Genomic DNA, 26,239 nt, shown 5'->3' with positions numbered 1-26,239 from the left:
GTTTTATCAGTGTTGGTTCTGGAACACTGAGGAACTGTGGAGGGTATTTCTTAAATGTTTTCTCGTTGGAGACCTTCACAGCAGCAGTTGAAGCTTTCAGTAACAGTTCTGAGTTAAGCTGTACATCTGACATGCATAGTTCTCAGTGTTACTTAATGATCCTGGTCTCCTGGATGTTCGTTTCTAAAGGAAAATTATTATCTTGATCCCAGATTTGAGCAGCAGCTTTTCTCGTATGGTACTGTTTGGTAACTAACCAAGCTTCACAAAGCACAGAATGTTTAGTAGAAGGCAGATGCTAATTGAGAGAACCTAAAATGAAAAAAATCAATGCAGTTACCCTGCAAATTGTGGCAGTGTTTGTTTGATAAAGTTTCTGTTAAGATAGCTCTGTAGTTTGGACTAGCGTAACAAAGTGTGAGTTGTTTAAAAGTGTTTGTTTGGGTTTTTTTAAGGTGGGAGTTAAACACTACAGGAGCACGTGTTTATGCCAACGGTCTCTCCCTTGCAGCCAAACCAGTAACAAAGTGGGGAAGTAGACATGGAAGTAGGCTCTGTAAAGGCAGTAAGAACTTTTGAAGAGAACTTCACTGATAGAAATATTACCATGCTGGTGTTTCTGCCTTTGCTATCAGAAATAGTTTCTTTTCTTCTTTAAACTTCAGGAATATTACTTGCTTTTTTTTTTGATTATGCAAATGTATATAGAGGGGAAAAAGGTTGGCAGGAGTTTGACAGCTTGTTCCTACAAATTTCAGAGATGTATTCATCCACATGTGTATGATACTGGGTTCTTATGAAAAGTCACCAAGATTACTGGCTGCACGTAAGTTTTTATAAAGCTGGAACCACATTAATAAATTGAAGCATTCAAATTTTCATAGAATAACAGTTTCTAATGGAGTTGAATTTTTCAACACCATTCAAAAACTGTTTTGATACACTTACTTTTTTGGCTCTAGTCTTATATGCAGATTCATGTCTAATTAGAAAAGATATTGGATACATTTCATTGCTTTCTGTCACTGAAGCCCCTGTGTGGATCCTGCTCATTCAGAGAGAGGGAAGTTGAGGTGTGCTGTTGTGTGGCGTTTTTCTCTTTTGTGGAGAGGTTTTTTTTTGGTGTGTGTTTAAAGGTTATGCTGTGCTAATCCACTAGGTGGTAGGCATTAAGCATCTTCTAGGTAATTTTACTGTAGTGAGATTTTAATAGTTCTTTGAAAATATTTGAAAGGGTCCTGAAATGCTGCTAGGTGTATTAAGTGAACTTTAGGCTTTAGTTTGACTGTGTTGATGGTCCTCTCTTGTACTTAGAATCACAGAATCATAGAATAACCAGGTTGGAAGAGACCCACCGGATCCTCGAGTCCAACCATACTTGGAGCTAGAAGATCAACATAGTTTTCCCAAGTAGGGAAGCAATTTTTTTTTTTTTACCAGATATCAGTAAGAACCTTTGGTTGCAGTTTATAGAGCTGAAGAGCTTATGCTCTGCTGTCGGAGACAAGCAAATGCTTTTCCAGTGTCTCTGAGAACAGGAGTGTGGGAGCTAATGCCCCTCCCACTGAGGCTGTATATTGCAAACCTGCCTTCTGCATCACACATTTTGTCTCATAGGTTTTAAGGAAGGTGTGTGTACAGTATGAAGAATACATGGGTGGAAATACAATAAAACTTCAGTGGATTCTTTCCTTGAGGACAGGCCGATGGATTGCATGCAGATACTCTTCTGGTGTAACTAGTGCTGCTGGTTTTGTAAACGGGATGTGATATTGGATGTCAAACTGTTACTGAGCGCTTCTTGCCGTTCTATTACCCACTTTTGGCAGCTGTTAAGAGGGCAGGTTTTTTATCTCCCTCATTCAGACTGTTCCATTTTAACCTGGCTTCCTCCGTGCTGTGCTGCACATGTGTCCCGGTGTATTAAAATCCAGCTGCTCAAAAAAGAGTGTGAGAAAAATCTGTTGTGCACGCGTGTGGTTTAAATAACCTCCATAAATTTAGCACAAACATTTTTGTCTTTGGTTATAGATTAGCACATTTGCACAAAGCTCACCTGGCTCAGCTGGAAATTGTTGCTTTAAACAATCTGTTGTACTAAATGAATGCTGTTTGTTGTACTATTTTGATGAAATCAGTTCTGGAGTTTTATAAAAAACTGTTTGGTGGTGTCGTTTTCTGTTTAGTTTGTTTTTTTTGCGGGGTTGTGTGTTTGGTGGTGGTGGTTTGGTTTTGTTTTGGGTTGGGTTGATAGTTAGCTGTTACGTGAGGAAGTTCTTGTGCTTTTGGCTCCAGTGTGAACTGCTGTTCTGCATCTGTAGAGCTGGGGCCTGGGTGTGGTGTTGACATGGGTAGTTGTACAAAACTGATCAAGCTCACTTCCTTACCTCCACAGTACTCACAGTCCCAGTGAGAGGAGTTCCTTGCTGCCAAGTTCTTTTTTTTTTTTTCCTTTGAGTTAGATTTGGTTGTTTGTATGACCTCTGTCTTTCAAGCATCTGAAAGGCTCCTAACAAGCCGTTTCTTTAAGTTCTGACATACTGCATTTTCCATAGTGTTGGCTGTTGCATCTGACAGGGTACAAAGATGAAAAACACTCTCAGGAGGAAGAGAGAGGTGTGTTGTGTTTTTCTTCATGGACATGGCTTAGGTGTTGTTTGGAGGTGGGAGGTGGACCCTGTGCTTCCTATACTTGCAGAATACTTGGCTTTTAGATGGAAATAGAAGTTTCCAGACTGTAAAACTTGTTTCAGAGGGCCTTCAGGGGTCAGACACGGATAATTGCTGTTTCATCTAGGAGTCAGTGTGCTGACAAAGGTGTGTCAGAAGATATTTGACTGGTGACTTGTGCAGGGAGGTATCAGTCCAGAAGCATTCCTTGGGTGTCTGGCTTCTCACCTTGTTTCTTAGTACAAGTTCACTTTGTTTTCTGAGTTTGCGTAGTTGTATGAGGAACACTGTAAATTGAACACCATTTTGCTCTTTATCCAAATGAGTGTGACTTTAAAGTCCAATCCGTAGTGAAGAAGAAAGTAGAATATGAATGATGTCTTAGGAGCTGTTAAGCTTTTTGTGGTGTATGTGTTTTGAAGGGGTAAATTGGGCTGTATGATCTCTGTGTGAGATCCTTTTCTGCATTGCATTTTTTTGGTAGAAGTACTGCCACTACATCTGAGAGGAAAGCAGGATATAAAATACACTTCACTGGATATAGAAAGAGGCTTTTATAGTAGAAGTGATTCTATGCCAGCAGGTAGTGCTAGCTTTTTCTGTGTTAAATGTCTTGATTTTTATACAGATGAATATACTGTCTTAAAATTCTTCCGGTACCTGTTTTTGTTTGATTCTCTTGATGCACAGGAACTGTCTGCTTCTGTGGAAATGATGTACAGTCAAGATTCTGAGGCAGATGACTCTGAGGAGGTATTTCAACAGTTCTTTAAGGGGAAGAGTACTAAAATGAAGAAATTAATTTGCATCAGAAATCAGACAGATGCAGCTCTGCAAATTCTTGCTGACTGGCTCAGAGGTATTGTAAAGGTACGGTTAACAGGAAAGTCTGACACTAACTGAGCTTGCGAGGAGTTGGCATTAATATGGACGACTGCCTGTAACAGGGAGATTGTGCATATGAGCAGTGGTGCTAAACGACAGTGCTTCAACACAGAGGGGAAGGTAGCGTGTTGAGGAATGGAGTGTTAATTTACCTTTATTCTTACCGTATCTTTGTGGTGAACCAGTTTATGCTTTTAAGGAAAAGACATCTCTTACGTTGAGATCAGTATCTTTATGCAAGTTTAACTTCTGTATGAGTGTGCTCTATCTATTCATTGTGACTGAAAAGATTTACTTGGTTCTTTCAAGCGACCTTTGGCTAGAAAGACTTAAGATTTTAAGAGGTTCTAGTTCAAAAATGCTGATGAAAGAAGTCACGTGAGACCACTGCAAAGAAGCAGCCAGTCTGACTTGACGTGATCTAGGTACAAGTTGCAGACAAATACATAACAGAATTGTTTTCCTCATTGAAATGCTGAGCAGGGAAAATTTATGCAAAGGAATCGCCCACTTGTATTTGCATGTCCTGCTGTATTTTCCGGAATACCATTCTGATGCTGACTCCGTCTTGAGTTGTAGGAAGTTAGGAGCATTGGTGTTGTGTGTTATTTGTCTTAAAAGGAAATGGTAGAAGTGGGTTACCATCCATTGAGTTCTGGTTGTAAAGAAAGTGCAAAGTAGGGAGGTAGAATTGTGGCTTTCCTGTCTCTGTGTTTAATATCTACGTTCTTGCTCAGTTTAGGACACTTAATCTTCCTGGGAAGACTGTAAGCTGCTTTCTTTCCATTCCCGCGGGGCCAGTCTCCTTGATCTCCTTGTTGCACTTGTGTGTAAACGTCTTCAGTTTGTGTCAGCATAGCCTTCCTGCCCGTGTGAATTGTACATAATCCACAAGAGTTATGGCCTTTTATAGTGAAGAGGTTTTCTGCCGTATTTTTTTGCATTTCTTTGTACCCAGAACATTTACTTTGGCCAGATACTGCTAGGAATAACAGTAGTGTTCCTTGACCTGACAATAAATACTGTTCAGCAGCAGTGTGGACTTGGTGCATGTCATATGTGCAATATAATGTTAATGAATATGATTACTTGCAGATGTTTATAATTATCTCATTATTGGAGAGGGCAAACAAGCCTGCAGGTGGGTTTCTGTGATTGCTGGGTGCAATTCAGAGTGCTATTCTGCATGTATGAACGTTGCTAATCTTTGTTACTGTTGTGATGAACTCTGATTTACCTGTTTTGAATCTGAACTACTCTGCAAACAGTTCACAGGCGCAGGATATGTACAGACTTCTGTAATGGGTTGGTAAACCAAGCAATTTTCATTTATCCATCTTCATCATTTCAGTTTTTCATATGCAGTTATTCTGTTGGAATTTAACTTCTAGCTCCTTTTTAAAAAAGGCATGAGCAGTCATGTAGAGCAAATGAATCATTGAAGTGTTTCCCCTCTCATTTTAACTAAGTAACTCCTTTTCCTCTCTTTCTGAATCTAAATTAATTTCATGTAGCATTGATCAGAATCTACGACAGGAAGTGGGTCAATGACAGACAAGGAAATGTTGAGAGACTAGATGGCTCCTTTCCAGTATGCAGCTCCAGGCTTTATAGAGCAACATACTGTCTGAACTTACACTGTTGAAGTTGTTATTCTTGATTCCTTTAAGGTTAAGACAATAAAATATTTTCACAGTCTTTCAGGGAATACACATTTGATAGGTAAATGATTGAGGTGGAGTCTGCACATTTCTGTTATGACTGTGTATGTTGCGTGTTAAATAAAGGACCATATTTTCATTTTAGTTTTTGTTGCCAGTATAACATCTCTTCTTCTGCAGGTATGAGTAATAAAACTTTGCTGAAAATAACATTCAATGTAACTATAAGTTGATCTTGCTGATTTTTCTCTAGCACCTTCTGTATCTTAGATTTTTTTGAAGTGAAGTTATTTCTGACTTCTGTGAGAACACTGCAGTTTCCTGGTAAAACCTTTAACCTTATTTCACACTTGATAAGCTGTGAAATAGATCCCAGGATGTGTCTTTATCTCAGGTGCTGCTGCATACGAATGGAAAGCCTAGTCTGTAGTGAAACTGCCATATTGAGCATCCTGTGGATCATTGTGTGGGCAGCACATGTTGATTTTTGACACAAAACTCAATAGGAGAAGGATTTGGATTCTTGTACTGTTTCATTATTGGTAAAAAAAAATCAAAATGAGATTAGGAAAATAAAACTTGGATCAAGACAAAAATCAACCTCCTTCTTGGCTGGTGAGTCTTAACACTGTTAGTTCTAGAAATCATATTGCTCAAATGTGAGGCAGTTAAAGGTGAGATCTGACACAAATTCTGATTTCTTGCTTGGTTTTGCTGCCTTCTTGCTAGCTGTTCACTTTACTTTCCAAGGCTGATTGGTTTTGTTTTCCTCTTTGAAGTGTTTTGACCTGATGTCGGAAGCATCTTTAGATTTAGACGAAATGCTTGGCAACGTAGATGAAATTCTCGAAAAGGCTAAGTTGGCTATTTCTGAAGAACTGGATGCTGACTTAAATGTAAGTTCTAATCGTGCCTACTGTGTCAACGACTTCTGTATATTTTATACATCTTTGACTTCAGTTTAAAGCTTTTCTTAATGTATCAGACGAGTTTATTTGCTACAAGGCAGCATGTGTTTTTTTTGTGGAAATGTGATGAAAGTCACTCAGATTCTCTTCTCTCTGGGGAGCAATGTGTTTTCCAGGCAACAGGCGGAGGACAGCTTTGGATTGCAGGAATTAGCTGTATGTGTTGCTGACTTAACTAAGAAATACTGGGAAAACTGTTCCTTCTCTCTTCATGTGCAGAGAAGCTTTTTTTTTTTTTTTTTTCTGCTTGTGTTGAAATACAGGTGATGAAAATTAACTTAATGTTTAAAATAATGGGATTGCCTGTCTGGATGAATGTGTATGGATAAATTGACTTTTTCCAGTCTTAAGAGATGTTTTTCATCACTTCCCTTTTGCATGGGACACTAGTGTTCTTGTCTTGTAATCTTTTTCTATGCTTGTGTTAGCCTTTTTCCCAGATTTTTATCTTTTCTGATAAGCATTTCCTCCATTCTTTGCTAACTCTTTGAGGTACTTGCGTTGTCTCTGCAGTGAGAGTCCCTACAGTGTAATAGAGTAGTCGTGTCAGCCAAAGTTGAACCTGTCCTCTAATTCAGCATCAAGCTAACAACAAATCGGTAGTTCAGCCTGCTTGTGACTGCTCTCTGTGATAGAACCAGGAACCAGTTTCTGGTAGAAAATGCTGGCATGCTTTAACACTTCCTATCTGTTTAACGATGCTGTCTTTAAAAAAACCTCTTTAATAAAATGTGGAATATGAAATTGAACTTACGCATAGAAGTGCCAGTTGGTTTTATTGTATTGCAATTATTGGATGAACTCTTAGATTTCCCTTTTTAGAATCTCTTTAAGAAGAGAGTGAGAAATCTGATAAATGATTTTTTTTCCATTAATGATGGAATTTCTCAGTAAAGGTTTTACATCTTAAGCATTGGTGTGTATAAATGAGGAGTGACTCTCAGTCTTCATTCTCCTTCTGTGTAATTCAACCCAGGAGCCTGATGAAGCAGTGGAGGGAATAATTTTGAGTGCTTACAATAAAGTTATATGTAACGCTCACCAGGAGCAAAGTATGATCGCTGTCATACAGAACAGATACTTGGCCAGTGTTGAGGTGAGTTTATGCCTTATTTATTCTCTTCTCACTCATCTATAATAGTAACCCTTTCTGACATAATTTCTTTTTGAAAGATGTCCTCTTATCTTTTTATAAGGACATTTTAGGAATATAATTAGTGATGAGAGATTGGTTGGGTTAAAGCTTGTGAATTGCAGCTGCGCGTTACCTCAGCCAATGCTTCATTTCAGTTAAATACATTCACTACTAATCAGTAGTACGTAAGTTAAGGGGATTGAGCTTTAAGGAGAATGTTGGTTTTCTGCAAAGTTGTTAATGTAATTAAAATGAAACACCAATAAAAACCCTCTTCTTTGGGGAAAGACCCTGAAAGGCTAGTTGAGATAGGCTTCAGGCAGTTTATCTAATACATTGGACTAAAACATGTTAAAATAGGATGCTTGAACACTTTCTGATTTTTTTTCTTGTTTTTTTTTTTGTTTGTGTTTGTTTTCCTTTTAACTTCTAGTTCAAAAAAGAGGCTGAAGAATGGATGAATAGAAGACCTGATATTAGCAACTTACTATCAATTAAGAAAACTGTGAAAATCTTAAAGGGAATGTTAAGGTGGAAGCTGGTTGCAAAGAACAACTTAGAGGAAGTATGGAAACATTACAGTGTTGGTGGTTTTGTCTGGTTTTTTTTTTTGTAAATTGGTTTAGAAACACCAATGTTGCATATTCCAAGTAAGTGGTGATTGTATAGAACAGTTTGTTTTCTGACCTGAATTTTGCCTTTAGCTATGGAAGTTTTACAGGCTCCTGAGACCAAGACTAAATGGCTTAAAAAAAGGAGGTTGATACATAGCCATTTTTCTGTTTCATTTCCCCAGCCATGAGACTGTGCTTTTAACCAAGTCCCTCTGGTGACAGTCACTGTTCACAGCATGAGCAGTGTTGTCCAACTCTTTTTACTGTGCTGATTGTGTGACTTAAAGTTTTCACTTTGTTAGTAACATGTATCCTTCCCTTTTAGTGACAATGTCTGTTAGAAGTCAATGTCTGTTCTAGTTTTCAGGGTTACCCGCTACCCCTGAGAGAAGTCCAAAGAACGTAAATATTACCCCAGCTTCAGTGCTGCTTCTTAATTATCCAGGTGATGCTTAAAGAAAAAAGAACCTGCATGTGTCTCTGTAAGCATTATAAAGGGGCAGTGAGCTTCCGAGAAGGATTTAAAATGGCACATTAATGCAGTACATAGGGAAAATGATTCTTGAATAATGAGGTAGCAACATGAGGAAAATGCCTGCTTAGAAGACAAAAAGTAAATGAATTATGGAACTTGGTGTTGCTCATGGATGAATGGTGTTGCTGTTGTGATTATATGTGATCATCTAATTAAAAGAAGAAATGCTCTTCGACTTGGGAGACAAGTAGGCAAAGGGCTAGAACCCATTTATGTGTCTGTAACACATAAATAAAGGCCACACCTTTATTTCACAGTCATTAGATTTTTAAGAGATTCTCTTGGGTTTCCAGGAAGGAGACTGAGTAAAATACGCATTTGAGAATACGTTCAACTCCAGAACTGTGAGATGGAAACTACTTTTTAATCCTGATACAGTCGGTTACCGTTGTTCGGCATAATAGCAAGATGAGATTCACACTAACTTTTGTTACTCCTAATGCAGTCTGATGATTACACTGGTTCTGAAATGGCAGAAAAAGAAGAGGAAATTGCTGATCTAAGAAATAGAATTCTTCAGGAAGTATCTAAGGAACAAGAAGAATATGTAAGTATTACGCTACTTGGGCAACGAAAACAAGCCTGTATGAGACACATCTGCATTTCAGTTGCTTTAATGTCTGCTCTGGGTAAAATAAAAAGTGCGATTTCTGTAGTGTTGAATGGTAAGATGGCCCTATTGTGGTGAAACCAATGGGAGAAGGCATGGAGGCTCATCGGTTTTATCTCTGAACATAGTTGCTTCAGACCTTCCTCCTGCCCCATTCCCCCCTTAGTAAGGGGATGAGGTTAGAAAAACATGCGATCTGTAGTTTTCAGCCCAGAAGAGCTGGAGGTTAAAGTGTAAGCTCAGTTGCTGAAGAAAGACTGTATTTCTTCCAAGAAGGGGAACTGTTTACTAGTGACTAAGGTTAAAACTTGCATTTATTCTGAAGTGAAGGCAATCTCTGTTTCTCTAAGTCTTGTATACAGAAGGAAGAATTGGACACACTTGCCTCGTGAGTAAAAGGGCACTAGGGGTTTGTGGTGGTCGATATACCTTCCTCTGCAGACATAACACTTGTGTGTACTATTACACACACAAATTGTGTTCAGTATTGCACAGCGTTACAGTTGTGCAGGGTCTGGAGATGCATGAGATGCCGGCCTGATCTGTGTTACTGCTTGATTTCTGTCTTTGTCCCCTTACCTGTAGTGAAATTGTTTTCTCTTGTTTAGGCCTACTAAAGCCTCTTGTAGGAAAGATGAAATGTTTTCTGTGAAAGTACGTGACCTGTTTGAGGGCCTCAACATTACCCAACCTCTGAGCTTTTAGAAATCTGTCCATATTGAACTGCTGCATTCATGTTGCATAGGTTTATTTATTTATTTATTTATTTTTAAAAAGCAAATGACAGTGTTGAGTTTGAATGATGTTGTTGAAGGAGGTGTGGTCTTGGTTGATGTACGTTTGAATGTCCTGGGTATGCATTGCAAATGTCAGTATATATTTATATATGTCAGAAACCAATGACCTGGTTCTGTGGGCCTTGTTTCCTTCTTTTAGGAGAAGCTTACATATTTGGTACAGAAATGGTTCCCTGAATTGCCACTTCTTTATCCAGAAGCAGGACTTCTAAGCTATCTGGTAAGCAGAGATAGTGTCTGAATGCACTATCAGTTATTCTTTCGCACACTATCAAGGCTCTGCACAGTGTCAGTCCACAAACATAGTTTGTTGTTGTCTTCCTCCTTATCCTCCACTTCTGGGGGATGTTCAAGGAATGCATTTCATTATCATAGAATCATAGAATAACCAGGTTGGAAGAGACCCACCGGATCATCGAGTCCAACCATTAGCTACCTCGTCATGGCCAGTCTTTTGGTAATAGATGCTGTAACTTTTTAACATGTCCCAGTTGGTTTTATGCTTTGCTAAGTTGATTGAGGAAGAGGAGAGGTAGTCAAAGCTGTTAAATGCTTTGCTCTTATTGTGGATATCTGTTTGCGCATGTGCTTCAGAACTCTGGTGGACTTCTGACACACAGCCTGGAGCGAGACCTTTTGGATATTGAGCCCAGGAAGGAACTGAGCACAAAGCGACCTTTAATGTGTTCAGAAATTCAGGGCCAGAAGGTTCTTCTAAAGGTAAGGTTGACACTGGCTTTTTGGTTAATGTTGAAGGTAAAGCCTTGGCGTATTGACGTGCTGTTACCTTCATGACCCTGGGTTTAACAGCACTTTTCAGATGGTAGATTTTTTCTGTCGGGGCCTGTAGAACATGAAGCATTGTTTTCCTTCTGGATTGCTTCCATGATGCTTGCTGTTTTTTTTTCCCTTCTACTGTCTTCAATTTCTGGTATCTGTGGGACCTTTTTCCTCTTCATTACTGCTGTCTCTTCTTGCAGGTTCTGGTTTGTCTTCCTGGTAATTTCACGGAGAGTTTTTGGGAACCACTCCCTTTTTCCTTGCTCTGCATCACTACCAATCTGCTAGCAATTGTGAAAACAGGGGATTTAGTATTATGGGAGACATAGTTGTAAATGTTCTTGCTTTTCACTTGTTTTGTTTCACTCTCATATTAAAGATCCACTCCTTGTTTTGTTGGAACAGACTTTCTAAGAGTTAATAAGAAAACAAGGGAACATTCTGTGACAGTTGGAATTGAGTTTTGTGTTAAGTAGAAGAGGAAGTAATTTGATGGCATCTAACAATATGCATTTTTTAAATTAAAAAAAAAAGTTTAATGCAATGTTAAGAGGCATTAGGAGTACTAATGTGGGTATCTGTTTTGTTTTCAAGGGATACTCTGTAGATGTAAGCTCGGAAGCCAAAATGATAGAAAGAGTTGCAAAGTATCATAGAGCTTGGAATCAGCAGAAGGAGAAATCTGGATTATTAAAACTGTTGTTCCTTCTTTTCTGCAAGGCAAGATTCAAATTGATGATCTTGAATTTTTGTTTAAGCTGAAAGACTTGTAATTGCACCTTAAAGCTTTAGCATATTTTAAGTTGGAGCATTGAGTTAGGAAGATGCTCCCTTTCTAAGTTTAGATCAACTGTCTACTTAGTAAACATAATTAATTGATTTATCACACATCTAGCGTGTGTTTTAACTTCTCCGTATCACTGACATTTGAAACAATCTCTTCTATTTTTTCTGCTGTTGTTGAAGTCTGATCCTTTGCTATATTTAATGGTCCCGTACTACCCAGGAGCAAGTCTAGGAGATTTACAGGCTAATGCACCTCTGACTTTAGAAGTAAGTATAACTACTTAGACTATCAGCATTTTATTTTGTACGTTTTTGAACTGAACTCATATTGTTTTGCTCTGTGTTAGGGTTTCCCCAACGTACTTCCTTTCGGGGCTGACAATGACTGTACGAAGTTGCAGAGGATAGTTTGACTGGCATTCTTAGCATCTGGTCAAGCAGTAGTTTATAACTTTCTAAAAGACATTTTGGTTGGATACACTTTTTTCTTTTATTGATATTAATTCCTCAGCTGTATTACTAGTACATTTTAAAAGTACTGAACATGTTAGATGTTCAGGGGCAGGCACATGTTTATTGAAGTTCTAGAGGAATCTTGTGTGTACTTCTCTTTTTTCCCTTCCCTTACTTTATCCTCCTCCCCACACAGTGTATAGGCATGTTGGATCATCATCCCTTCCTGAAGAAGCAGTAGCTGGAAGCCAGTACAGTCTTCTTTTTCTAGTTCTGTTTGACTTGAAGCTTCTGTTTGCTGACTTGGGCCTACTTGTAAAGGTCCAAGTTGCCCGAGTTTTTGTGGTGTTTTTTTTTTTTTTTTTCTTTCCTTCTATATTTTTTCATGCTAGTGATTTCTTAATCAGTGATTGCTTTTTTTGTTTCTTTTTCCCTGTCTGGCTGCGTAAGTCATAATAATCTTACTGGGAATTAGTCCATGCTTATAAAATGGAATTGGCAGGAACTTTGGATGTGTACCAACCTTAAAAAAAAAAAGTCTTAGTTTTGGATAGAAGCTTACTTGATCCTGTGCTTTGGTTTTTTTTTCCATATCTGTCTTTGTAATAAACACCCAAATTAAATCATTAGGAGGCATTAAAAGTGATGAAAGGAGTGGCCCAAGGTCTACAAACATTGCATGGAGCTGATATGGTACACGGATCTCTGCATGGCAATAATGTTTTTGCTGTGAATCGAAAACAAGGAATTGTTGGAGACTTTGATTTCACAAAATCGGAGGTAAAAAAAAATCCTTTGGTGACTTTTAGTCAGAATTATGTATCAAAAGAGACAACTGGGTTTGCAATTTGAAAGAGTTGTTGCTGAATGTTGTGCTTAGCGGTGAGACTGAGGCTTCATATGCCAGATAGGGTTGGACAGTTTGAGTCTTGTTGAAATTTTTGTAAACACAATTTAATCTTGAAGGGGAAAAAAAGAATTTCTGAGCATGGGTTGTAGTTAACCAAAAGAGTGGAACAAAAAAAAGAAGTTGCAGTATTTGTTTGGCTGTCTTGTATATTTAATGGCATATTTAATTTTTGTGCTAGAGGTCTGCTTTGTGCTTATTTGTTTTTTTAAAATAGTGATAGAATATTATATTAATATAAAATATTAAACATAATATAAATAAAAGTAAGTTCTATTGACAAACCCTCATTTCTGCTTTGGAAATGCGTTGTCTGTTAACGTCATGAAGAGTGTCAGATGATTGGACAGCCAGGTGTGCTTCCCTTGAAATAAATCTTAATTTGCTGCATGCTTAAGAGAGATGCTTTAAAAATTTGACAGCTGAATTTTCTGAAAGATTATAGTGCAGATGGCGCCATTGTGAAAATTGCAAGAGCTGAGGAAGACTGTCCCTCCCTTTGCTCCTCCCTTCAGGTGTGGGCTGTGTGGAAGCGAGCAGCTCATGTGTGATAGAGCAGGAAAGTTCCACTCCGTGGTTCACAGCCTGGGTCCAATTTGTGCCTTCTCTGTAGGGGTGTCAGTAGTGCTTAGTGCTTCTGCTTTCTGCACAATCCCGAATGCGTGAGTGGAGCTGACAACTGATGGGTTACCGAGTAGTCTTGGCAATCTGGAGACCAGTCTTCTCCAGCCTGGCTGTAGCTGGTGCTCACTGCTGTCATGGAAGGGGATAGACAGTTCTAGAATATACTGGAAAGCAGGAGGGAGTAAGCAGCTAGTTTCCGGTAAAGATCAGGGAAGAAGAAAACGGGAAAGCTGGCAGAACGGTACTTTAGAAGTAAAATTTTACAAAATAGTGACAAATGTCTTTTAACATTTGTGATTTTTAAGATTTTCTAATTTGAGAAGTGTTGCAATTTATATTCTTTACCATTCTATGAGCTTCAACAGTTATACTATGATATAAAATCTCTCATTCCTATTCTTCTATTACAGTTACAGATGATAGATGTGTGGCAGTATCTCTAAGTTTTTTTTTTCCTTTCCACACCACTTTTTTTTTGATCAATGAAGGAGGATTTTACATTTCCTTCTGGGTCAGCATAGAACTTTATGGTAAAGTCGCCTGACCCATTGAAAGGGAATGGGAGATAAATTTGCTTCAATGTGCTGTTGACCTTGCTTGAAATTATGGGTACCTTTTTTTCCCCATAGGAAGAACGTGCTTCTGCAAACACTATGGTTGTCGGCACCCTGAGCTTAGTTTCTCCTGAACTGAAAATGGGACAGCCACCTTCTCCAGCCTCTGACATGTATGCTTATGGCTGCCTTCTCTTCTGGGTATGTTACGTGGGAGACTTTCTAGTAATATTATGGAATTGTAGCAGGCCTATAAAGTCATAAATGTTATCTTCGGCTTCTCCTTTGAGCTGTTTTGGTGAAATAAATGTCCGTGTTTTCAACTGAGTGGCAAGTGTAGAATGAATAGGAGTTAGTGATTATGAGCATTTTTCTGTAAAATATACAATATAATTTGTGTAGTAATATGAACAAAAATCTCGCTTTTGTTCCTCATGCTGTGGATTGTCAGTTCTTACTGTGCTTCCTTGTGAGCCTTTTTTTTCTTTTTTTTTTTTGTGACCTTGCCCCTGAGGAGTTCCCAAATCAAAAGAGAAGGAAGATAAAGGCAAGAGTGGGACTGTCATATGTTTTGGTGCTGGCAACAGTGCTTAGATAAGTGTTTTGTTTTTTAGTGCATGTTGTGCCAGGGAGGAGAAAGCAATCTACTTTCCTGTGTTAGGGTGCACGTTGCACAGCGTGTCTTCCATCTCATTTTGTCTTCTGGCACCATATTGCTGCCTCCCCAACTCGAGGCATCAGTGCCCTGAGTTCTGAATGGGAAAACTTCAAATCTCCTTCAAACCTGAAAAGCCACAGGCTACCCAGTGATTTTGATGAGGGTTTGATGTATTGGAACTGGTTCTGTGAATACCAATTGGAGCTCCAGGTAGAGGGGAATCTTTCTGGAAACAGTGGTGGTTTCATCAGCTGCGTGGTGATGGCTTTAGTAATCCTTTCTGTGCCGTTATATCTTAAAAACCCTTCCTAACAAACGTAAACTACAAGTTGATAGGTAGCCACTGTCAGTTACCTGTGCTGAGATAATGAAGCTAGTTCGTATAAAAGTCACTGTTCATTATGTTTTATTCCCAGTTTAGGAAGTGGTTGCTTAAAATTGCTTTTTCTATTGAAACAGACAAACTAAAGCATAACTTAATATTATAGAGATTTATAATTTATTAATGTGGTTCAGCTTAGTTAGAACACTTTCAGCACCACTATTTAGATCTTTATCTGTTCTAGAAAAACGTTTTTTTACAAGTAGGATAGAAAAAAGAAAGTAAAGAAAAAAAACCAGTAAAAAAAAAAAAGAAATTAAAAAAGTCTTACAAATAGCTGGCTCTGCCTAAAGAGAATATCTGGGATAGGGGAAGATCAGTATTCTTCTGAAACCTCATCCAAGTTTACCGGCTGAATTTCAGATTAATCCACACGTGACTAGTGTTCAGCTTGGCCTTGGTGTTGTATTGATCATTTGATGAAAAATTCTAGCTCAGGTGTTAGTATTATGTTCAACAGCCACCAGTTTCATGATAGGCATCTGAAATTGTGTTCTCCTTCATAATGCAGCAGTGTCACTTCTAAAATTTAGAGACTGGTTTTCTGAGTTCTCTGTGGATCTGTGTCACAAGAGCCCAGCACTGACTAAACACATGCTGCCTTTTGGTGTCTGTGTAGTTCAGAATAGAGGCATTTTCAGCTTGACCTGCAGGCAGGGTTTTGAAAAATGCTGTGCTCGGGCGTGGTTCTAGGCAGTGTGAAGACTGGGGAAATTCTGCTTCGTTTATGGGTTGGAGTGTTCTTTCCCCTCAGCGTTCTTAAAGAGGATTATATAATTAAACATGTGGCCTAGGCGTGAATTTGAGTCAGAATATTTTTAAAAGTCTGTTTCTTCTGACCCCTGAAAGTTCCTTCTGATACTAATTTTGTTCTCCTTGTTTCTCTGTAAGAGGAACTTGAGCCCCTTACCTCTTTTACCCTAATGTAAAATTAGGAAAAAAGCCTTTCCTTGCTATTTCCCTGTAACAATACATTTTCACTCGAAACCTGGAATCTCTTTGACTGAAATTAGGTTCTGTTAAACAAACCAGTGTTGTGCAATATGTACATATATTTTCATTTACAGGTTTGTATTCAAAACCAGGAGTTTGGCGTGAAAGAAGATGGAACACCTGAGATGGATGGGGCTGTCATGGTATGTTAATTATTAGATGAGGAAGATTAGACTGCTTTTGTGTAGAGGTGGTTAATCAATATTTTTTTTTTCCAAGTAATTTCATTGTAAGTGCTGGATTGAGAAAATGTTCTTAATTGACCATTTGGTTTATTCTGAGTAGCACACACAAAGAAAAGGATCTTTAAGAAGGTAGAAAACCCTGGAATTTTCTTAATATTTACCTCTGACTTCAGGAGGAGCAACTTCTTCACTGATGGCTATTAATTAAATGACAATAAGTTACAGACTTGGGGAATAAGTCATTGAGATTCAGCCTCAAAGGAGGTTATTTCAATTAGGAACCTGTCTATTTTGAAGTCATCAAAGTTGACTTTGTTCATTTGTCTTCCTACGTAATGATTGCACAGTGTTTGACCATTAATAAAACAGCCGAATTCCATTTTAATTGCTTAAATGCAGTCGTAAGTTGTATTGTGCCCTTTATTCTTTGTGAGTTTTTGACTGTATATGTGAAACAAACTTCCCCGTGCCTCTCAAACAAATGCACAGATGCGAGTGGACCCTGCATGGTAACAAATTTGTATTGCTGCCCTCATTCTTTCTACTTTCAACTATTGTTCTTTCTCTACTGTTTGCCAGGAACTATTGCCACCTCAAACTCTTATTTTCTGTCCCTTTTTGGAAGCTTATTCTTACCCAGTCTCTCAATGACTCTTTGAGAATAAGTAGACAACGAGTGTGCCTTCATGTTTCTCGATCTAGGTCTTCAACTTTGAAGTTGACCCTCCACTAACTTCTCTATCTCTTGGATGCTAATCATAAGCAGATAATTTTATGGCCTTCTCTCTGTGTGCATTAGTTACCTAAGTACTTCTCCTTACTTGGGTTTATATTCTTTTTTAACTCTCTCCCATTTCATACTTTTGTTGTACTTCCCCCTGTCTGGTTACTGACTGGTTTGTTCTTGTCCTTTGTCCCCTCCATCTCCTTTGAGTGGATTACCCTTGTGTTTGTTAATCTGTATGGACTCCTACTTATACCATGCTTATTCTGTTCATCTTACTTTAAGTGACAGCTTGCTCTTCTCATTTTAAAAGGCCTTGAAAGTTCTTAAATGAAGACTTTACTGTTATTAAAAATATTGCAAGCAGGTGACTCTGTTTAGCTTTTAAGTGAATATTTAAGTTGTGGACAGAAATTTCTAGGAAACGTAGGGAAGAGTTAGAGGTTAATCCCCATATTTTCCAGAAAAGAAGAAAAATACTTAAAATGGAAAATAAGAAAACAAAGCAGTGGAGTTGGTCAGATAAATTTGGATTGTTTTGTGAAGGGAAAAAGAAACCCAAATAATAAATCCCTCTTTATTGGTTATACTTGTGTATTAATGATTGACCTGCTTTGCAGAGAGAACTGTTAAAGCATGGGGCTAAATTATGACAGAATCATAGGATTGTAGGTTTGGATTGTAAGGGACCTTAAATATCATCCAGCCCCTGTGCCTTGGGTAGGGACACCTCCTACTGGCTCAGGTTGCTCAAAGCCTCATCCAGCCTGGCCTTGAACACCTGCAAGGATGGCGCAGCCGTGACTTCTCTGGGCAGTCTGTTCCAGTGCCTTAATTTGCTAGAGTTGTGCTCATTAGGAGCTTAGTGTGTCCTGTTTACTGTGTTTAGGTTAAGAAACTGTCATGATACAGCACTAGATTAACACAGCTGTAATGGTTCTGTTGTCTGGGGAGGGCGGCTTCTGTATCACTGCACAACACAGAACTGTAAAGAGTTTGGTCTTATTATGAGACTCTCATCCTCTACAGTTTGTCTTTTAATAACTTCAGCAGTGTTCACCTGTGATGAAAGCACAGGACAGTCTACCAAATCCCTCTGCAAAATTATTTCCGGTGTGACACTACCATGGACAATAAAAAAATGCAGCATTTGAGTAGGGAGGGGATCCTGTAAATTCTTATTGCTCATTATGGTTTCTTATTAAAAATTAAATTAATCTCATGGAACACTCAATACTATAGGAAAGATGATTCAGTGCTTCATGATTCACCATTAGGCCTAAGTAGAGGGTTTTAAATGTATTCCACAAAACTTTTACAGAACTGTCTGCCCAGTGCATCATTCAGGATTATGCATAATAATCCTTAGGTACTGACTTTCTTTCATGCATAAGGGAAAACTTATTTGTTCCAGAAAGTAGGAAAGATTTCTAGGGACATTAAAAGTAGCGGTTGGTTCACCACTGCTTCCATAAAATTTCTGCTGTGATAATGTTTAACAAATAAGATCTGAAATACGCAAATCCAAGTTTAAATGGCCAGTTTCATAGAATCATTTGGTTGGAAAAGAGATCGTAGAGTCTGACTATACCTGTCTGCTACTAAACCATATCCCTGAGCACTTCAGCCACCATTTTAAATATCTCCAGGGTTGGTGACTCAACCACCTCCCTGGGCAGCCTGTGCTAGTGCTGATAAGCCTTTTGGTGAAGAAATTTTTCCTGATGTCCAATCTGAACCTCCCGTGGTGTATATCGAAGCCATGATATTCCAGATATTATACTTGTCTGTTCTTCTGTAGCAGGTATCTTCTGGAGTGTAAACAGCTGCCTGTATCTCAAGGACAATTAATGAACTTAGCCATTACTGCTCTTAGCAGGGATTAATTAATTTTACAGCTTCTAATAAGAGCAGATGTCTTTAATTTTTTTCCCCTGATGAAAAGAAGCAGCATTTGATTTTGACCTTGTCAGGTGATACGATTCTAACCAATACGTCATTGTCAGCAGTTTTTAAGGATTTGTCCTGGATGTGTGTGCATGCACGTGCATCGACCACAAAGTACGCTGGAAAACAATCCATGCTGCCTGGAGTGCACAGGGACACAGATGAGGGCTTTACTAAGAAATGTAATACTCATAAATATCTTTCAGCTGTTTCTTGGGGAGTCTTTTAGACCTCTGGCTGTTAATCCTTGTCCCAGTTCTTGAGGGAAAATCTATTTTGCTTTTAAGTGCTTTATCTATAATCAGCTTACTCAGAATTAATCTCCATGTCCATCTGCAGCCTCTTGATGGACTGGTAATTTCCCTTCCTTCTCAGTCTCCTGCCCAGAGGAATTGCACACTTGCTACTAGTAAAATTTTTGGTGTTTTCAGCAAATGTAAAATTGCCACAGGAAGATGGCATAAAGCTTTAAAACAGGGATATTAATGTTAGGTGACTGCAGGGTGGGGAAAAACAAAGTTTAGAGCTATGATCTCGTGGCCACTCATTTAGCCATTCCAAGCTTCCGTGTTCAGGATGTTTCAGCATCCAGTTCTGCATATTTTTTTTTAACAAGAGTAAAATAAGAGCAAACACAGTAAAATGGAGCAAACATGATGAAATGTCTTAAGGCACTATTCTTTGTGGAATCAATTTTCAGTTTCCTTAGTGTGAGAAGATGGTAAGAAGGGGATATTTGTTGATGACAGACATTTGATAGTGTGAAATGCAAATATACAAGTACAAAGCTTTTCAAGCCCTCTGAATGCTCAAATTTTCTTCACTTTTTAATTTTGCTGAGGAAGTGTGTAATCATGGGTCGCTCCTGTTTCATTGCACATGTTTGGATCCTCTTAGCTAGAGATTTTCCTTTGAGCATTTAAAATGTTTTATAAACATTTGACAGTCTTTTATGCTTGTAAGATCAACAGTTTTCAGAGCTCATCTTTTTGCCCAGATTTCAGATTATTTGAGGAGTGACTGATGCTCCAGAGTCACTCTCATAATTAGTGAAAGAGTTGGAAGTTGAGTTCTCGTTTCTGTCTTCAAGTTTCTGACTACTTGTGTACATTCCTTTGCATTACACTGATTCTTCTGTCTGGGTGAAATGGGGATAGGCGAAAGGTGTAAGGGTATCTTGTGCTTTGCTCTTTTATTGACCCTGATCAAATGTGTTGCTGGTTTCGAGATTGTGAACAGGCAAGCCTCCTAACAGAAGGATTCTGCTCCCATTACGTTTTGGTAATCTAGATCCTCCAGATCAGCATTCGAGATTTTTCCTTGCAGTTCCCTTGTCCAAATCCAGTGTGTGCTCTTCTCCCCTCAACAGCTGATGTTTATGCAAACATGTAAGCAGCTGTGTTTTTATCTTTTGTGTATGGACTCCAGCACTGTTAATATGTGAAGTATTTATGCACATAATCCCTTCTGATAAATCCAAAGAGCCTGAGTGTAAGTGGTGGGTTAATAGCAAAATAACTGCTGTTGATTTAGTGCCCATTCCTATGGTTTGCATTTTTTGCCCTTTACTCTTGTAGAGATAAAGCTATACGACAAAAGTTAAAAGATGAATTTCTAATAGGTGAGTGGCACGTGTTCTGCTCCTTCTCAGTAGAAAGACCAACTTCAGTATTTCTCTAATTTATAGTAGTTCAGTGAATTGATATTTTAAAGCGTAATTAATTCGTGCTCTTCTGTGAAATACACTGGCTCTAGGTTAACAGACCTGGTGCTGAATGCTCGCTTTTATTCTGTTGTTGATGACTACTATGACCTATGACTGTCAAGTGTTGCTGACCATTGGGAATACTATGGTGCAACCTTTTGTGAGGGCGTGGGCCCTAATCACTTACAAGATGTATTTGATGAATACTTGATTGTTATATGTAATCAAGTTTGTTTTCCTTACTGATGAAATCCTTCTTCCTCTGTTTGTAGGATGATAAAGTTAAGTCTCTTCTCCTGAAATTGTTCTGCTGTAACAGGCTGACAGCTGAGCAGGTGCTGAAGGATGATTGCTTCCTCATAGTTGATGAAATTCCAGTTTCACCACAACCTGGTGAACAGCAAGAGCCATGTGAAGAATATGATTCTGAGAAGACAGATGAATAGAAAAAAAAGAATGTGAATAACTGAGGAGAATGGAGCAAACCCTACTCAATAGATAGGGAACTTTTCCATTAGGTGTTTGATGGAGACTTTTGGGTTTTGTTTGCTTTTGAAATCATTGTCCTCATCTGAAAACCCCAAATACAAAAGATTTGTCGGGTGCAGTCATGTTTTGTGATTACACAATCTTCACCATGTTCTGGTTTTGAGTACATTTTTTCTAAATAAGGGTTTGGGGGTGTAAGTGTGATATTACTGATTCTCTTCTTAGTTTGTCAGCCTTTGTCTGTTATGTAGGCTTTAAATTTACAGAGGATGGTCTCGCTAGTTGCCAGAGATCTTTAAGATGAAGCTGTAGTAACTTGGTTTTGTATCCTGTTTTCTATCCGTCTTCTTGCTGTGTTTCCAGATAACGTGTTCCTCTTCAAGATGCTCTAGGGCATTACCTTCTTGCTGGAGGCTTTTTGTATTGCACAGACAAGCTGTTCCTACAGCAGCAGCCTTCCAGATTTAAAAAAAAAAGTTACTGCTTTGAAAAATGGTAAAAGAAATGGAGAGATGGAGAGCAGCCTGCCTTTTCCTGCATTTGAAGAAAGTAGTTGGCTTTCTAGAAAGCAGGCATCCTTCTGGTTGATTCTTTGCAGTGCTGCTGCCAACCAGAGTACCATACACATGCATTTGCAAAAAGTACTGCTTATTTGCTCTAAATAAGTGTGTGTTTATATCATTTGTTCTTAAGTGTTGTTCCTAATAGCTGTGAAGGTAAGATTTTCATGAGTGGGTTTTTTTGCCTGCAACACTTTGCTGTTACTGTTGCTGTTTAAAGAGTTTTGTCAGCTCTTTATTTTTACAGAAAATTATTGCTTATCTTTATAAATGCTTCCCTTTCTTCTCAGAGAGAAACAGGTCAAAATGTGCAGAGGTGCTGTAGTGATGTATTTAGCCTCTGGGTGTTGCTGTTGGACAGTGCTGTTGGCAGGAGAGTGTTTTGTAGAGGAGTTACTGAAGCTTCATGTTGGATGAAGAATGTAGAATTGCGGTATGTGATGGGAAAGAAGCGGCACCAGGGGAATTAGGGAGCCCTGAGGTACAATAATACAGCCCACAGTGGATGGAAAGTACCACCTTGGCAGATCCACCTCTGATATTAGACTTCGTTTTCTACCCTTAAACCTATTAGTACTTTATATGGACTAGCTTGTAAGATGCCTCATCCTTTTTTCATTAAATTATAATGATTTTTCAAACTTCTGTCATGTGTGTACAACCAATGCAAAAACTTTGTTAAAATATTTCATGTAGAATTTTTGAATAGTATGATAAATATTTTCAATACAGAAATCACACAAAGATAGTACCTTGTTTTTTGTCAATGAAAAAAAAACAGTTAAGCAGTTTTCTGGGATGCTTTTCAAACGCTGATTGTTATCTTTCACTATTAATAAAAGGCTAACTTCAGTTTAATTAATGTTAAACACTGAGGAGAAGTCAAAAGATTAACTTGATGGCTTGTGTCATGCTTTGTCGTGTATGCTGAAATAAATTTTTGGAGTTTTCCTGTTCCAGAGTCCGTGCAGTCTAAAGCATACTACTTGAATCCCCAAATTGCTAACCTTGATTTTCTGAAACCAGAATCTCTGTGTATGCTTGACTGAAAAAAAAAATGGCAATCTCTTCAGAATCTCTTAATCAGCTGTAAGTAATATGGTTTTTACATGTGGAACATAGCACTTGAGATATTATTTTTTTTTCCCCCAAGAAGAACTTGAATAAAACTTCTGAACCTTTTTGGTATAGAAGAGTGTCAAGGTATGAGACAGCCTTTGCGTTTGAATTAAATGTTGGTTAGAGTCTTAGTGTCACCAATTCTGTTTGTTTCTACTTTGACCTTTTCTATGGTGATTTTGTAGCCCTAGATTTCTTTTAATTTCTTACTTGCTGGAGGACTTAAGAAAAGGGGTTGGTCCAGGTTCATGTTTACAGCTAACTTGCTAAAGCTGAATACGTAGCCATGGCAATGGGCTGCCTGCTGTTTCATTTGAGACACGCCTTTCTCAACTGCATCGATTATGGCTAGAAGATGGGTACTTGGAGGATAGAGAAGGGAGGTTGAAATGATGCTGTAGGAACAGTCTGTCTCCTTATTCACTTGCTGCTTCTGAGAAGCCCAAATGAAACTTGCCTTGCTCTTCTTTGATATTGTCATTCTGCACTTTTGAGCAGTGTCCTGGCGCAGACAGGGGCATCTACCAGCTCTTGGGGCAAACCTGTTCCAGTGTTTCACCACCCTCACTGCAAAAAAATTCTTTGTTTTATCTAGTCTGTATCTACCCACTTTCACTTTAAAACCATTATCCCCCCCTGTCACTACAGGCCCTGTAAAAAGTGTCCCCCCATCTTTCTTATGGGCCCCTCTTAAGTACTGGAAGACTGCTATAAGGTCTTCTTGGAGCCTTCTCTTCTCTAGGCTAAACCATCCCAACTCTCTCAGCCTGTTCTAATATGGAAGCAACTCGGGCTCCTTATCATGTTTGTAGCCCTCTTGTGAACCCACTTGAGCAGGTCTGTGTCCGTCTTGTGCTGAGGACTCCAGAGCTGGATGGAATATTCCAGGTGGGGTGGCACCAAAGCAGAGTAGAAGGGCAGAATCACCTCTCTTGACCTGATGGCCACCTGGGCTCCAGTGCCCATTGCCCTCTTCATCCACCAGTACCTCTAAATGCTTCCCCCCAGAGCTGCTCAACCCTCCCAGCTGATAGCCATACGAGATACTTTTTGATAGAGCTGAGGAGAGACAAGCCTCTGACAGTTCTTCTATGCCATCTTTTTTTTTTCACTGAATGTAGCACAAGTTTTTTGGCTGGGATGGTCTGTGAATCTCTCTGTAAATGAAGCACACAGTCATTACCTTCCCAGAGGCTCCTCTTCCTTTTAATACTGGAGAGCATTGAAGACTGGAATTTGTCTGGGCCGGCGCTGCCATTTGTTACTGGTCGCGTGGGATGCTCAAGGAGCAGGAGAAAACATGTGGGACTTGTAGGTGCAGCTAGGGCAGCGGTTTCCAACGCTTTGGGGTCTGCTGTAGTGATTTGTCAAGAGCAGCCTTTTTTCCCCTCAAACTTAATGGGCTTCCAGCCTCGTCTGAATCTGCGCTGCATCTTACCCCAGTGTTTTACTAGGGAAGCAGCTAATCTTTAAAGATGGGCTCAAAAACTTCATTCTTATTTATAGTTACCTGCTCGTACTGCTGGAGACAGAAACGGTGTGGGGAACTCCGGGAGATACTGGATTCCAATGATTTAGTATTTGAACACCACCTTTTCCTTCCTGGGTATTTCTGTTTCAGTGAAAGTCTCTAAAAATGGGTTTTGATAGAAAGCTTAAGAAACGTGTACTGAGCCTTGTTCTAAGCAAGTTTTCAAGGCTACTTGATAGTGTCTATGCAGATCACCTCTATGCTGTTTGAAAGCATAGGTGGCAGTATTATTTCCTGCTGGAATTAACTCTGTGAGAAGTTAACTGGTTTCATACTTTGCAAGAACACAGTAGCAAGAGGAAACAAGCTGTTAGTGCTGTCAGATGGGACAAAATCCTGAACTTGGTTTATTGAAAATGTAAAACATTTTCTAGTCAGAGTGTACTGACAGACCAGCATGTTGTGTTAAAATCTTACTACTATGCTTCAGGGCATTTAGAAAGTTAATTTTTTGACATTTTTATTTGCTTTTTGGCTCAACATCACGATTCATTTTTTATCTTTTAGAGGTTCCATTTATGACTGTCATTTAATTGATGGTAACCACAAATTATACTAGCTGCAAAGGAATACATAAAAGAAATGCAAGTCGTATAATTTGGAACGTGATAATCTTAGTAGCCTGAGTCATGAATGTCATCATCCACTGCAGTTAGTATCATTTTATGATTCATAAGTCTATTCGTTTCTTTTTATAGTGTGTCATCAGATAAATAGCTTAACAGTAAGGTGGCAGAATTGTCTTGTCTCACCTCAGTTGCAAGAGAGAAAACAGGTTTGATTTTTCCTCCTTAGATGTAGTAAATCTGTCCCTCTTGACCTCTTAAGTCTGCAAAACGCTTTCCCCTGCTTCAGTGAAGCACTTGCTGATTAAGCCATTCAGATTATCAAGCGACCGCTACCTCAACCTAAATTTTATATTTTGTTCTAATTGTTTTGAAATGCATTTGTTCATTTGCTGAGGGTGACCTACCACCATAGATCAGCGCGCAGACATTTACAAAGTGATCCTGGGCTGACTTGAGCTGGAAGCAATCAGCATTTGCTGAATGTTAAGTCAGTGCTGGTGGAGAAGTACTGTCAAGCCCTTCAATGGTTGACGTTTCTAATTTAATTAGAGAAAGCATAATCTTTTCATTACTCTCCGTGGGTTCACTTTCAGTTTAAAATCCTCAAAGTGATGTGATTTGTTTTGGAATGCTCCCTCCTTTTAGGTGCTGTGTCAGCAACAGCACCTACCACCTGGTAACTTCGTTTTGAGGTTTGAAAAGCTCTACAGAACGGATCAGCCTTTACACAGACAGATAGGTAGAGATGTGTTACTATATCAGAACTTGCATTATTCAGGAAAATTAATTTGCTCTAGAAATGTTTGTTGCTTTTTCAGGAAACACGTGGTGAGGAGAAAGAAGTTACGGACATAAAAATACTGGCATCTTTATCATGAACGGCCGTAGGTACAAAATTGATACCCTTGGCTCTTATTAAGCTTCTGAGCTTATGCTAAGGTAAAAGTCATGTAAGTTTAAAGTGCTGGGGTATTGGCTCTAGCCACAGAATTGGCAAAGTAACAATAGAATCAGTGTGAGCCACTAAGAGGTGGCATTTCTCCCTGAAACAAATCCAGTTTTTATAAAATTCTTGCAGGCTTCCCTTCTGTCACATGTCTATCCTGCACATGTCTACATACCTGTGTGCATTCTGGTGTTTGTGCTTAGATTCCTCTAGCACTGCTGCTTCCCAGCTCTCGTTTCTCTCACTCATGTTACTTTTCTGAGGTGCTCTGTGAATAAATGGTTCAACTGTGCCATTATAAGAGCTACGTTGATTTTGGAATTGTCAGCCACTGTTTAAGATCTCTGCTTTTTCCATTGCTGTGATAAATCCTAATATGCTAACTCACTTTCATTGGCATAAGCTGCTGTGCAAGAGTGGGTCACTTCTAAAGAATATGCAAAATCATTGCT

The 26,239-nt window shown here is 38.9% G+C and overlaps 1 protein-coding gene across 1 annotated transcript in view; it reads left to right on the top strand.

Annotated features, from left to right (window-relative positions):
• Window positions 1-21,532, top strand: part of STK31 (serine/threonine kinase 31) — a 38,912-nt gene extending 17,380 nt beyond the window's left edge. The window contains 14 exon segments of the mRNA XM_069860400.1: window positions 3,361-3,540; window positions 5,996-6,112; window positions 7,161-7,280; window positions 7,753-7,884; window positions 8,914-9,015; window positions 10,015-10,095; window positions 10,470-10,595; window positions 11,250-11,375; window positions 11,622-11,708; window positions 12,525-12,674; window positions 14,055-14,180; window positions 16,087-16,155; window positions 20,846-21,037; window positions 21,039-21,532. Coding sequence (XP_069716501.1) covers window positions 3,361-3,540; window positions 5,996-6,112; window positions 7,161-7,280; window positions 7,753-7,884; window positions 8,914-9,015; window positions 10,015-10,095; window positions 10,470-10,595; window positions 11,250-11,375; window positions 11,622-11,708; window positions 12,525-12,674; window positions 14,055-14,180; window positions 16,087-16,155; window positions 20,846-21,037; window positions 21,039-21,071 — 1,641 coding nt within the window. The 3' untranslated portion in view covers window positions 21,072-21,532.
• The last annotated feature ends 4,707 nt before the right edge of the window (window positions 21,533-26,239 follow it).

This window comes from Phaenicophaeus curvirostris, chromosome 6, assembly GCF_032191515.1.
Source record: "Phaenicophaeus curvirostris isolate KB17595 chromosome 6, BPBGC_Pcur_1.0, whole genome shotgun sequence".
NCBI classification, from domain to species: Eukaryota; Metazoa; Chordata; class Aves; order Cuculiformes; family Cuculidae; genus Phaenicophaeus; species Phaenicophaeus curvirostris.
The sequence above is the reverse complement of the archived record's forward strand: the minus strand, read 5'-3'. Positions and strand labels throughout refer to the sequence as shown.